This window comes from Hipposideros armiger, unplaced genomic scaffold, assembly GCF_001890085.2.
Source record: "Hipposideros armiger isolate ML-2016 unplaced genomic scaffold, ASM189008v1 scaffold_201, whole genome shotgun sequence".
Classification (NCBI taxonomy): Eukaryota; Metazoa; Chordata; class Mammalia; order Chiroptera; family Hipposideridae; genus Hipposideros; species Hipposideros armiger.
The window spans coordinates 2,297,788-2,311,882 of record NW_017731551.1 but is presented as its reverse complement, the minus strand read 5'-3'; the positions used below and the strand labels follow the sequence as shown (position 1 = coordinate 2,311,882).

At 45.7% G+C, this 14,095-nt stretch overlaps 1 protein-coding gene across 4 annotated transcripts in view; it reads left to right on the top strand.

The window, feature by feature from the left end:
* Positions 1-14,095, top strand: part of HIPK2 (homeodomain interacting protein kinase 2) — a 129,505-nt gene that overhangs the window by 81,537 nt on the left and 33,873 nt on the right. For 2 of the 4 annotated variants that reach the window (XM_019653247.1, XM_019653246.1), the window contains exons 5-9: positions 1-85; positions 1,709-1,893; positions 7,086-7,248; positions 10,377-10,584; positions 11,541-11,662. In XM_019653247.1, coding sequence (XP_019508792.1) covers positions 1-85; positions 1,709-1,893; positions 7,086-7,248; positions 10,377-10,584; positions 11,541-11,662 — 763 coding nt within the window. The remainder of the gene's footprint in view (positions 86-1,708; positions 1,894-7,085; positions 7,249-10,376; positions 10,585-11,540; positions 11,663-14,095) is intronic. The other 2 variants (XM_019653249.1, XM_019653248.1) reach the window with 1 other exon arrangement.

The following is a 14,095-nucleotide window of genomic DNA, read 5'->3' as shown; positions in this document are numbered from 1 at the left end:
ACCCGATGACCATGAAGCAGAGACGGGGATTAAGTCAAAAGAAGCCAGGAAGTACATTTTCAACTGTTTAGATGATATGGCTCAGGTAAGCTCCGTGGGTGAGTATGCAATGTTAGCCCTTTAGAACGAAGCACAGCACGACTTTTGCAAGAGGAATGTAGGGTGGCGTGTAGAAATCCATGTTACTCAACTGCAGTGGTTGACTTTGACCTTAAACAATGATATGCCAGCTATATAGTAAGAATACCACTGGGTGTGGGACATTTTAAAAACCTTACACCAGCTCTTTAAAAATAGCTTCAGTTGATTGGTTCCCATTTGTGAAATCATACTGGCCATTCTTACTGATGCTTCCATGAGAAGAATTCAAGCCCAAAAGCACATTTGAGTTCAATGCCCATGATTCAGTGTTAGTTCCCTAGGGCTGCATAATAAGGTACCACGGACTGAGGGGCTGAAGACCACAGACATTCATTCTTTCACAGTTCTGGAGGCTAGGAGTTCAAAATCAAAGCACCACCGGGGTCATGTTCCCTCTGAAGGCTCTAGGAAAAAACTGTCCCGTGCCTTCTAGCTCCTGATGATCCTAGCAGTCCTCAGTGTCCCCTCATCCCCCACTGTCTGCCTCCTTCTTCATGTAGCCTTCATCCTGTGTTTCTTCCTATTTCTGTGTCCAAATGTCCCTCTCTTTTTCTCTTATAAAGACACCAGTCATTGGATTTAGGGCCCAGCCTACTCCAGTTTGACCTCATTTTAACTTGATTACATCTGCAAAGACCCTATTTCCAAATAAGGTCACACTCACAGGTACTGGGAATTAGGACTTAACATGTCTTTCATGGGGACACAATTCCACACACTGCACTCAGCCTCTCTCGGCTCACTGGAGGGACCACAGGCTCTCACCTTTGAGCCCAGAGAAAATGCTAGAACTTCAGCTATTGTTAATGTAAAGACTAGCCTAAACTCAGGGCAACCCAAAGTGAATATCTCTTAAAAGCAATGAGAAATAAAGCTAGAGACCCAGAAACACTTAGCACACCTCTTACTGAAGATAAGTGTAACCAAAACTCATGATACTGGGTAAAGTACACTTGTCAGTTGATTAGAAGCTTAGTCTGTCCGAGGACACTGAAATTGCTTTCCAGAGCATGCCTTGGAAAGCATAGACAGCTCCACAAAGCTAGTCTCTTAAAGGGCCATCCTGGTATAGACTTGCTCTGGGAAGAAAAATTCTCTCTTCAGATAGCCTGCCTGTCATGGTCAGAAGTGACACCAGTGAATACAAGTGCTGAAATGATTCTGGCCCTTGGAGCTTGGGAGCTCCAAGAAGACTGATACATGGCAGATGTAGGAGCGGTCACGTAGGCCCCTGCATCATTTCCCTCTGAAGGTTAAATCAATAAACCTTTTTGCCTCTTATTTTGTACTGCTTGGTTATAGTTATTGTTTTTTAGTTGGGGTAAAACACAGATAGCATAAAATTTACCATCTCACCATTTTTAACTGTACACTTCAGTCTTATTAAGTATAGTCACATTGTTATGCAGCTAACCTCCAGAACCCTGTGACAGTGCCTTCAGCAGGGCAGACACAGCCTCCTGGGAGCTGGGAGGGGGTGACTGAGAGATTGGGGTGGAGAATAAGGGAAGTTGGGGAGAGGGGAGGTACAGCGGGGCCTCTCTAACCTGTTCCTACTTGCCTCCAGGTGAACATGACCACAGATTTGGAAGGCAGCGACATGTTGGTGGAAAAGGCAGATCGGCGGGAGTTCATCGACCTGCTGAAGAAAATGCTGACCATAGATGCTGATAAGAGAATCACTCCGATCGAAACCCTGAACCACCCCTTTGTCACCATGACACACTTACTCGACTTTCCCCATAGCACACAGTAGGTGTTCTGCTCAGCGCTTTATACCAAGGCTCAGCAAACTTTTTCTTTAAAGCCCCAGATAGTAAATATTTTAGGTCTGGCGGCCATACAGTCTCTGTCGCAATCACTCGGCTCTGCTGTTATAGCTGAAAGCGGCCGCAGACAATTCATAAACAAATGAGTGAGGCTGTGATCCAATATAACATTATTTCTAAAAACAGGTGGTGGCCAGATTGGGACCCTGGGCCGCAGTTTGCTTTACACCAATAAAGGAGGGGACAGTGGAGCATAGGAAAGGTCAAGGCTGAGTGGACCAGACTCTGGGTGTCTGTGCATGAAGCGAGATGCTCAGAATGGCTGGATATGGAAGCAGAGCCACCTGTAGTGCCAAAAGTCACTCCCAGGCCCATTCCAGAGCAGACTCGGTCTAGTTTGGATTTGGGCTTGTTCATTCATTCATTCATTCATTCATTCATCCATTCATTCAGCATGCTGTGTGCTATGCCAGGTGCTGGGGTATAATGGGGGGCTGGGGCAGAGATGGAGCCCCTACCCACTGGAGCTTGCAGTCCATAGGTCAGAGAAAGGTACAAAACTATGATACCCAAATAGCCAGACTGATATCAGGGAAAGTACAGGGTGTGATGAGAGCATGTAACGAGGGAGCCTCGCTTGGGGCAGGACAGGCAAGACCCTGGGGAGGTGGCCGCTGAAAGATGAGTGAGAGGTAACAGGTGGAAAGGCCCACGAAAGCAGAAAGGGCATTGCCTGTGCAGAGACGCCCCCATGGGCAGGACCAACCCTGAGAGATGGGGGACCGTGGGAGAAATGGGGCCCCAGGATGAGCCGGGGGCAAGCCTTCCATGGTCAGGATTTTGGTCTTGATCTGTGAGGCGTCACTGAAGGACTTGAAAGCAGGGGACTAGCTGGTTAGAGCTGCATTTACCAAAGATCTAAGCACTGCTGCTCAGTCAAGTCAATGAACCGGGAAGACATGCCCGTCACATCAGGCGACTTGGAAGCTGTTGGTGACTTAGTAAGAGCTGTTTCAGTGGAGGGCAGAAGCAGAAACCAGCTAAGTAGGTTGAAAGACTGAGAGAGAGGTGAAGAAATAGGAACCTTTCAAGAAGGGAGGCTGTGAAAGGGGAGGAAAGAAATAGAGGGATGAGTGGGGAGGGCCCAAGGGGGACTTTCTTTTATACGGAAGAGATTTGAGCAATTTTAAATGCTGATGGCAGTGTCTGATAGCAAGTGAGAGATTAAAGATAAAGGATGCTCAGAAGAAAAGTTTCCTAAGAAAGTGGATGGGGCTGGAATTCAGAGAACAGGTAGAGGAATAGGCCACTGTCCCCGGAAGGATACGTGGATGTGGGCAGGTGTGAGGTTTAGTGGAGCAAAGCTGAAGGAGCTCTTCAGACAGCTCTGTCTTCTCTTGTTGAGAGCAAGGTGGTTGGTGGTTTAAGAAGGGTAGGAAAGTTTAGGTAGTTGGAGCAGAAGGTGACAGCAAGTTGAAGAGGGACAGACAGTAGAATTGAGCGTGGAGGTTGGACATGAATAGCGTGGGGTGTAACTGAGTATCCCAGGTGAAGACATGGAGAACACAGGTAACTGGGTTCTTCCAGGTTGGAGTCTTGCCAGGCTGCTAAGAGAAAAAGACAGGGTGACAGACTTATGTTGTTGGCGTTAGAGCAATCATAATCCAAACTGATGGCTATTGGGGGCCTAGCTGAAAGGGAAAGGAAGAAAAAATTGGAGGGATCCGAAGACACTGAATCGTCTGATCAACTCAGAGTTTTGGTTAATTTAATAACAGTCGAATGAACCAGATAGGTGAAAATGTGGCCGAGGGATGGGATGCTTGAATTTGTGGTTTGGGGAAGTGGAGCCGCTTCAGGTTTGATGGTCCAGGAAATGGGTGGCTAGAGTTGACAGCAGGTCACGAGATGAGAAGTGACTGAGAAGCCAGGGTGTCTGGCAGGTAACCAGTGTGACCTCTGGAGGTTCCCTAGGTGGGCAGGGAATGGGTTCAAGTGGAAAACTGAGCCAGTGGCCCAGGCCCCGGTGAATGAGGGGGAGAGAAAAGGCCTTCGGCAGCAAGAGAATGGGAGGGAGTATGATTAATAGTTTGCAGAGGCTGCAGCAACGAAGTACCACTGAGTGGCTTAATGGCTCACACAGCAGAAGCTTATTCCCTTACAATTCTAGAAGTCCAAGATCAAGGTGTTCGGCAGAACTGATTTCTCGTGTCCTCCCTGTGACCTCACATGGTCTTCCTCCCATACACGTCTGTGTCCTCATAATGAATTGGATTACGGGTGACCCTAATGACCCCGTTTTACCCCTTTAAAGATCCCGTCTCCAAATTCAGTCACATTCTGAAGTAGCGGAGTTAGAACTTTAATATAGGAATTGGGGTGGAGGCACAGTTCTGTCCATAACTGGGTAATGAGAGATATCACTTCAGCCTCTCAACCCCGAGGTACTTGATATTTGAAACTGATATCCCTGGGTGTCTGCAAGGAGAAGAGTGTACTCAAGAGAGCACCAGGTTTTAGTTAAGGTCAGGAGGAAAAAGGGGACGCATGAGAAGGGACATTTGCAGAGTACAGTTGGCCCTGCCATGCCGGACTCAGATTGGGCCGAGCCCCAAGGCTGGACTTGACCTTAACCAGCCTACAAGAAATGAATGGGTGGCGTCCACCACAGACTGTGCTTCCTCTAATTGCAGTTCTGTTCCTTATCAGTTCATGTTAAGCAAGTCAAATCATATTGCAACAACCACACACTGAGTCTTTAATTTAGAGCCATGTTTGAAATAAGCAAACGCCAGTACAAAGAAGGAACTTGAACCCATTTCTTGCAAACTCTTTTTATTATGGGATTTGTTCTTTTTCTGGATGTGGTAGGGGTAAGTCAAGGGGATGTCAGTCTATACCACAGAACAAAGGGACTACTAGATAGGACTCCTAAAAGATTAATGTTTTTACATTTAGGGGTGAAGTGGGATGACTGATGAACAGCTATGGGCAGAAGGAGGGGTGCTCTCCAGAGGGCTCCCCTTAGCCATCTGCACTAAGTCGGTGGGACGTCACCCACATAGTCAAGAGTCATGGCTGAATGACCTCAGGGTTCCGTCCATCTCTGGGTTCTGTGAGGAAGCAGCAGTGGACTGCTTCACTGTCCTCAGTGAAGACCCAGCATGGAGACCATGAGCATCAGCTTCACGTTCAGAACGTGTGTGGGTCACAGGAGGACCACTGACCATTTATAGCTCAGAAAATGGGCCTCACGAGGAAAGACAGGTCTTGGAGCTCACCTAGGCTTACCTGGCAGTAGGTCTAATCCCTAAGAGTCCCCAGAACTTGCTGGGAAGACTATGAGAATTCCAGGCGAGAAGTAACCTCCAGGCCCACCTGCTGTAGACCCCACTCTTAGGGCTGGGCCACAGTCACCCCAACATCTAGATTGATAGTTTAAAAAGACCCACCCATTTCTCCAAACCAGGACTCTAGTGCACAGATCCCTTAAAAACCATTCTCATAGGATTAACCCAACGTGCAAGTGTTTGCCTATTCCTGAAACTCAAAACTCAGACCATTTCAGACTATTCTGAGTCTAAAAGCTTTGGGTTGAATTGTCACAAAACCATTGAATACTTTAAAAATATTCCAAAAAGAATACAAAATCCATTGTTTTATTCCTTCAGTTTCCATGTGAAAGCACTTAGTGTGCTTGGTACTTAGAGGATGCTCAAAACGTGTTGGCTTTACCAGCATTATTAGATTTTTTTAGCTATTGGTTACCGTAGAGCCTGTTTTCCTTTCTCTCCAGGATCGGCAGTCAGTAAATATTTATTTCATGGGCATTGTGTGGCCAATGTAAGTCGCCATCAACTCAGAAAGAAAGGATTCTCTGAGCATGTCTAAGACAGTTCGGAACATGTTTCATGGGAACGGTGTTTGGGGATAGCCCGCTAGCACCTGCTTGGCCCAAAACACAGCTTACCTCTGTGATAGGCAGAAATAGTACATATTTGTAACCTTAGAATAGAAAATTATTTATCTATATTCAGTTATTACATATAATTAAAATAAGTACTTAACATTGAATTTAAATGCTGTTTTATTATCTTGAATTTTGGCATTTAAGGAAAACGAAATTTAATTAGAAGAAGGCACAGAAGCGAGTGAGAAGCCATGTATAAATTCCGAAGGACACTTTATGGTGGATTTTTCAAGAACTTGAATGATCCAGGCCACGCGTGGCTTTCCTTTTCTTTGATCCTGGTGTCAGCAACACGTTTATACTTTACTTTTGTAATTAGGGTTTTGTTTTGATTCACAAATGCAGTGGAGCGGGGGAAAGGAGGGAGAGAATTTTATTTCATGTAACTGGGCAAGAATTAGAAAATAAAAAGGAAGGATGAAGGACGTTCAAGAGGATGTATATGTATGTGCATACATGAAGATTGCCAGTAATTAGCTCTTGACCTTGGCAGTTACCTATGTTCTCTAAATTTCATTCTTACTTGTAAAATAGGGGCAGCAATTGTCTCTCCCTCTCGTGGTGGTTATAGGACTGAGTGAAAACATCTGCACACAATCTTGATCAATGTTAGCTGCTATTATGAATTGTTGCTGTTATTATTGTTCTCATTACATCCACAGTCCTGGTGGGAAGAGTGGCAATAGGGCCATGATACTAAGTTGGCTAGTTCCTTGGCTGTCCCCTAGGTGGCGCTGGTGCCCCAGAAGAGCTGGGAAGGATGGGGCCAAGGAGCCCTCTTTGGGGATGGTGGAGGCAGGTCATAAAGCTGCTGTTTAATGTTCCCAATCAAAGAACTCATACGTTTTTTTATGGGCCAGAAAGTACTCTGAAAGCTGAGGATGAGCAGTGAAGTTGGAGGCAGACCAGTGATAGGAGGAAAATGCAGTGAGAGCCATCAGGTCTGTTGTGCTATGGAGAACCTTTCCCCATCCAGGATGGGAAGAAGAGGTAGAAAGACAACGGGGGAAACTCTTCTAAATAACTTGACTGTTGCAAATGCAGACTTTACGTGGGAAATCCAGGAAATTTAGACTTAACGTTAAGTTTCCCCAGTTTTGTTTCCTACATTAACTATTCTCTTCCTTCTCCGTTTTCTCCCCCTTTATCCCACATTCCCTGTTTTCTTTACCTGACACCTCTGTTTCTGCGTTTTGCATGAACAGCGTCAAATCATGTTTCCAGAACATGGAGATTTGCAAGCGTCGGGTGAATATGTACGACACGGTGAACCAGAGCAAAACCCCTTTCATCACGCATGTGGCCCCCAGCACGTCCACCAACCTGACCATGACCTTCAACAACCAGCTGAACACTGTCCACAACCAGGTAAGGGGGGAGCAGAGGAGAAAGCAGGTGGGGCTGACAATGACCATCAGGAATTGTATTTTCCCACCAAACCCAGTCAGGAACAGAATTCCTCTCCCATCATATACAAGAGACAAAATCCCTCTAGTGTCACATTCAACTCCGTAAAAAGGTGTTTGTTTCCAAGGTGATTTCCTTGGCGAACCCCTGGCACTCTTTGTATCAACTGCTGGCCCTACTAGAAGGTCCCAGAAAGGACTCAGTAAGGGGGTTGTTTCTGAGCTGGTACCTCTTACCGCTTCCCTCTGTCCTGAAGTGGGAATAAGGTAACGGAGATGCTATGATCCTTGTATGTCACACATCGGCCTAATAAAGAATTCTACAACTGGGACACTAGCAATCATCCTGTCAGGCCCCTTCCCCTTGTCCCCACTCTGCTGGGTCCCCATGATCTCCTTTCAGATAAAATGTCCTCTCTCCAAGTCGTGGAGAAAATCAGCTCATCAGCCTGTCCCCAGAATCCCAGCATCTGGAACCGAAAGGGATGGGGAAACTAAGGCTTTCTTCCCACAGATTTGCAGAAAATTAGCAGAATCTCGCACCTAACATGCTGCTTGGAATATAGATGGCACCCAGGGAATAATGAATAAAGACTCTCCAGGTCCTCGCTCAGGAGGTCTCTAAGAGACTTTTACTCCCATCTTCCAATCTTACCAGATCCCCCAAAGACGTGTCCCTAGGTTTTTTCAGTCCTAATATCCATCTCTTCTGTGTGCGTGCATACACACACCCCCTTCCAGAGGCGTGTCCATGTTCTAATCCTGAAGTATGACTGAATACCTCTACCTGACCATCCACTCTTTTTAACAAGCCCCCTGCTGTCACTGAAGAGTCACTGACCCTGTTTTTCTAGATCATTCCTGTAGCACATTGGGTTGCCAATGCCTGGTTTTACCTCCCAGCCTATCCTGTCTCCCTCTGCCTGAACCCTAGGAGAGGCCCCTGGGGTCACTGGTCTTCTTAAAGCTCTCCTGCGGGGAAGAGCTAATGCTCTGTAAGGCCTAGAGTCCAGAAACATGCCCTCCCAGCACCTAGCCCAGCCCTCAGGCTAAGGCATCGCAGCCAGAGGGGTGAGCTGCTAGACAGATCTCGCCATGGTTTTGTTCTTCATCACCAGAATCGCATCACGATGAGTAGACCGATCTGGCTGGTGCCAAGACCATGGAGAGAGGAGGGAGATCCATTTAGAGGGGAAGGTTGGCCAAACCATGCGAAGGGAATGCCAGACCAAAGGGCTAGACAGTGTCCATTAGGCAGTGACTGGAGATTTTTGAGCAGGGGCGGTGACATGCACAAAGTAGTCTTTTAGGAAGAATGTTCTAGCCTCCATGCCCAAGAAGTGGAAGAGGGAAAATGCAGGTCAGGACATCACTGCCGGAGCCTCACAGGTCCCAGGCACCAGCGGGGAGGGCCTCTGCTGAGGAAGCAGCCATGAAAAAGAGACGGGTGGGGGGCACATTGCGAAGGGAGAAGCAGCAGGACCAGTGACCGACCAGAAGGGGAGCTAGTCAAGGATATTGGTGCCCCAAAGAGGAAAGGCTGGAGGCACCAAGACCCGAGGGGAGTCTGGACTTCGGCGTGTGGAGTCTGAGCAGATAGTGAGAAATCTGTGTGTGGCTTTCAGGAGAGATGGGGCCGCAGAGAGAACAGACAGGAAATACTATACATGTCATCAGTAACAACACACGGACACGGGGCCACACGTGTCGCACACACGGTCCCAGTCACACTCCCTGGAGGCCAACTCTGTGACGCTGCACAAACCAAAGCTTAGCGCCACGATATGTATCTTAAAACGCAAACGTACTCCACATCATTTAGTAGCTACCTTCAAACAAATGAATTTGCTTCGCACTAAAATTCAACGTAAGATCTAAGTATAAAAAACGTGAAGTGAAACGTTATCCTTTTATCAGGTTTGGCGCACATACATACCCTTCTGTAATTCTATTTTTGTGTGTGTCCAAGGTGTCCTTGTGGCTCTTTCTTCCGTAGTCTTTAGTCCTTGTAACCTCGAGTGGCCAGGCCCCTTGTAAACAATGGCAAATTTGAGCCATTGGCAACCTCCACCGACGGTGCTGGAGGATGGGTGTGAAGAAGGCTGAGATGGGCGAAATTGGACAATTCCCAATTTCGAGGTTCTTTTCCTTCTGCCGCTTTGCTTCACGTGGAAGTTTAGTCTCCTATGTGTCTCTTTCTGAAAGACAAAGGAGAGAGGAAATAATATCGTTATTTGTCTAACCCATCTCCATTTCACGTTTCTTTCTCTCTGCCTTCCAGCCTTAGTGGCTGAACACCAGTGTAAGAAGGCCCCAAACCCTAAGAAGAAACAAACCCCCCTCTCAGCCTGTGCCCCTCCCTCTCTGTTTCTATAGCACATGTCATTCCAGTAATTGCTGTGCAGCCGTCTAAGGGTATCTAGACAGTGCTGCCTTTAGGCCTGAACAAGATGGCCCCCCGCTGGGCACCCCCCTCCAGGTATGTGAGCTTCCATGCCACACTCTGGGTACCTGGGACCCTGGGTCTAGAGTCAGCCTCCCACGTAGGGACCACACCACCAGGTCCACATCTGTGCGCCCAGAGCCCCTCGCCTTGTGGGACGGAGCTGGGGCCGGGAGAGAAGGAAGGCAGGGCTTTAGCTGCCCCGCACCCCACTGGGTCCCAGTGCACAACCCAAGGGCTCCAGGAATCCGAAACTCAAACCTGCCTCCCAGATGGAGGCACATCTGTCAGAGTGGAAGGGCAGGACACTCATCGTTCCTAGCCTAACTTTTAACTTCGCAGTGCTTAGCCATATGGTTCGCAGGCATCCGTTAGTGCTCTTGTCCGGGCCTCACACAATGTTACAACACGCCTGAATATAAGCACCAAAGGCGCTTCTGTCGCAGGTGGCTGCAGGTGCCTGCTTTTTCCCTTGAGTCTTCTCAACTGTTATTTCCACTCCCCTCTGTTTTTGCTTCTCTGCTCCTGATTTTTTGTTTGTTCTCCTTTGAGTTCATTTATTTGATTTAGATTCGTGTCTCCCAACATGCCACCACCCTCATTTTTTATTTTTGTTTATTTTTGTTTAATCCCCATCATTCCTTTAGGCTCCCACCTCCACCAGTGCCACTATTTCCTTAGCCAATCCCGAAGTCTCCATACTAAACTACCAATCTGCACTCTACCAGCCCTCAGCGGCATCCATGGCTGCAGTGGCCCAGCGGAGCATGCCCCTGCAGACGGGAACAGCGCAGATCTGTGCCCGGCCTGACCCCTTCCAGCAAGCTCTCATCGTGTGTCCGCCCAGCTTCCAAGGTAAGCATGAGCAGACACAGCCTCCCGCCTGCTGGACAACCCCTGAGGTGCTGGCACCCACAGTGTTCCCTCGTGGCTTCTTCCCTGGGGTACAGCCCTCTTCATTTCCATTGGTAAGAGCACTGGTGGGCATCACTGAACTTGAGGCCCCTATCCTACTGTGACCAGCCTAGAAACAATGGGAATTTGTTATTCCCACCACCTGCCCCTGATTTTGTCCCTGGCCAGCTGCCTACAAATAAGCACATTGTGTGTGTGTTACCATTGTTATGTTGATAGCAGCTCTGGGGGCCTCTCCCATGAATACCCTCTGTGTGGCTCAGCTACAGAAAATGCCAACCCCTGACAGCCCACCTGGTCCCAGTTCTCATGGAGAATGGAAATCTCTCTGAAAAGTCCTTCCCCGGCCACCCCCAAATGATTCTGTGGCCGTGCACCCCAACACACTCTTCTGAAAACGCGAAGAAGTTAGAGTTGACCGTGTACTTTGTCACAGTTTGCACAGAAAGCTCAAGAATTTGTTTTTGGAAACCCAGGGGGCAAGCGTGTGTAGTTGCCCAGTTTCCAAGTAAGTGCGATTCCTGACGGACTCGTGTTCTCTCCCCAACACCCCTGGCTTTGACGTACACGATATGTCCTCGTGTCAGAAGCAGTAGTTTACCTGTCATCATTTGTCAGCGTAACTGTTCCTCTTTTGGTTTTACAGACTCCTTAAATTGACCTTCTTGTCTCTGAACACATTCGAGGTTGTTTTTTGTGGGGAGTTTGTTTTTTGGTTTTTTCAAAATTTAAGTTAAAAACTAAAGGGGAGATTTCCACAGAATCAAGCACTACTGGTGGGGACTGGTGCGAAGTGGGGTCGAGAGCTGACACGGCTGGCTAGGAAGGACCCGTTCACCCAGCTGGTTCCGATCACTCAGCTAACTGCTCTCTTCTTTGCCCGTTTTCTGGAGCAGGATTGCAGGCCTCTCCCTCTAAGCATGCTGGCTATTCCGTGCGAATGGAAAATGCTGTTCCCATTGTCACCCAAGCCCCAGGAGCTCAGCCTCTTCAGATCCAACCAGGTCTGCTCGCCCAGGTAATTCTTTCATGATTATTCCTGGCGTTTCCATTATCCATGTCAGTGTTCGCAAAAGAGATGTCACTCCACTAATTCCCTCCCTGGCGGTCATTAGAATATCTCAGTCGTATTCTGGGTAAATCCCCAGGTGAGTTACCTTCCTAAGTGTCTGGCGTACAATTCCAGGAAGAAATTTAGACACAGGGAGAGTTTGGGAAATTATTACTATTATTATATCTTTCTAATGCAAATTAATATGGGAGACCTAAGTTTTCATCCTAACTCTAGTAATAACTTTCTGTGACCTAAGGCAAGTGAGTTAACATCTCTTTGCCTTGGTTCTCTTGTAAAATAGAAATTATTTTCTTAGAGCCAAAGAAAACTTGGAGATAATCCCCTTATTTTTTAGTTGAAAAGCCAGGATCACAGAAGCTGTGAGCTGGAACCTTCCTTATCTGTTCACATAGGTACTCTGATGATAGAATAATATCACAGAGGGGAAGGTGGCTGAAAATTTGTAAAATGCTGTGGAAATTTAAGGTAACACAGCGATGCGATGATAATAGTAATGACACTTGAACCTTAATAACAGATACATCATCATTATGCCAGGCACTTTAGAAATGATTATTGATTTAATCCCCAGAAACACACTAAGGTATTTGTCGCCTTTTGACAAATAGGGAAAATGAGGCACAATCACTGCTCGAAGTCATACAGCAATTAGGTGACAGAACCAGGACCCAAACCCAAGAAGTCTGACGTCAGCATCTGTATTTTAACCACCATGCTAAATGCTTCCATTTAATCATTTCTGTTGTTGGTGCCAAGGACCTAAATGTTGTTAGTTTAGAAGCACTTATATTTTTAAATAAGTTAGGTTCCCAAAAGCCTTTTTCAAAGTGTTCCCAAAGATACTTTATTTATGGTATCTTTTGTCTTGGCTTTCATATTAATGTAGTCCAATTACATAGGTCTGTTTTGGGCTTTCTGTTTTATTCCATTGGCCTCTCTAATATCCTATTGTCTTGACTATTATAACTTTAATATATGTCTTGGTATCTAGTAGGGAAAGCCCTTCTCCCATAACATTCTTCAAAATGTCCTTGTCTATTCTTGTCCCTTCACTTTTCCATGTGAATTTAAATATCTCTCTTACATAAGAATTTTAGTTAAAAAAAAAAATCTGGTTTGTAGTTATTGGACTTGCCTTAAATTTATATTTACTTTAGAACTACTGAGATCTTTATAATATTAACTCATTTCATCCCTCAACATGATATGACTATATATGTTACCTTTTATTCCTTTTATTAAAGTTTTCTTTTGTTGGAATAATTCTTAAATATTAACTATAATTTCTAATTATTTGTCTTTGTTTATAGTAATATACTACTGACTTTGGTCTATTGAGTTTGTTATTTAGCAATCCTTCTAAACTCTGTTTAGTTCTGATTGTTTCTGTGAATTCCCTTTGATTGTGGACTATGTTTTTATTTGCCAATAATGCAGTTTTCGTTTCTTCCTTCCTAATCCTTATACATTATTTATCGGTCTGATATCACTGCGCTGACAGCACCTCCAAAACAATGTTTAATAACAATGTTGATATTGGGCGTCCTTAACTTGTACCTAACTTTAAAGGAAATTCTTCTAGCTGCTTGGCTTGCCATTAGGCATTTTGTTTACTAGAAATATTGATAGAGACATTTTATCAAGTTTGCTAAATTTTTTGATGAATTAATACTAAATTGCATCAAATGTGCTTTCTGCATCTATTGAACTACTCATGTGTTTTTGTTCCTTAATCTGTTAATGTAGCAAGCTACTTAATAGATTTTGTCATCTTAAACTATCCTTGTGATTCTGAGATAAGCTTTATTTGATCATGTTGTGTTTGATATGTTTGCATGCTTTTCAATACCAGGTTGTTTGTAAATACTGTAGTTAGTATTTTTGCGTCTGTGTTCATAAGTGGTAAACAGCATATAATTTTTCTTTCTTATAGAATCCTTATCTGATTTGGGCACCAACATTATACCAGTCTCATAACATATATTGGATACTATCACCTCTTCTTCTGTTTTCTGGAACAGCTTGTTTAAGATTGTTAATATTAACCATTGTTTGTCTCTTTGTTCATACGTCCAAATGGACACTGCAAGTGACCACTAACACCAGCTTCCGGTGACACACACAGTTTTGTCTTGCTGCAAGTGTGTCAACAGAGAACCGTCTGTATTTAAAGCCTGCTTTCTCCTCCTACCTTTTGCACTGGTCCTCACAGCTTTCTTTTCTTTGCCCAGCTTAGTAGGAGGGAGTTCAGAAAAGGCCAAGGCAGAGCAAGAGAAAGAACTACAGCTTGCTCCAGGCCAAAGTAGTTTGTTCATACTTTATCTGAGTGACAGAAGCCCAGGCCAGGCTCCCAGCACTTCTCCTCTGTGCACCAAA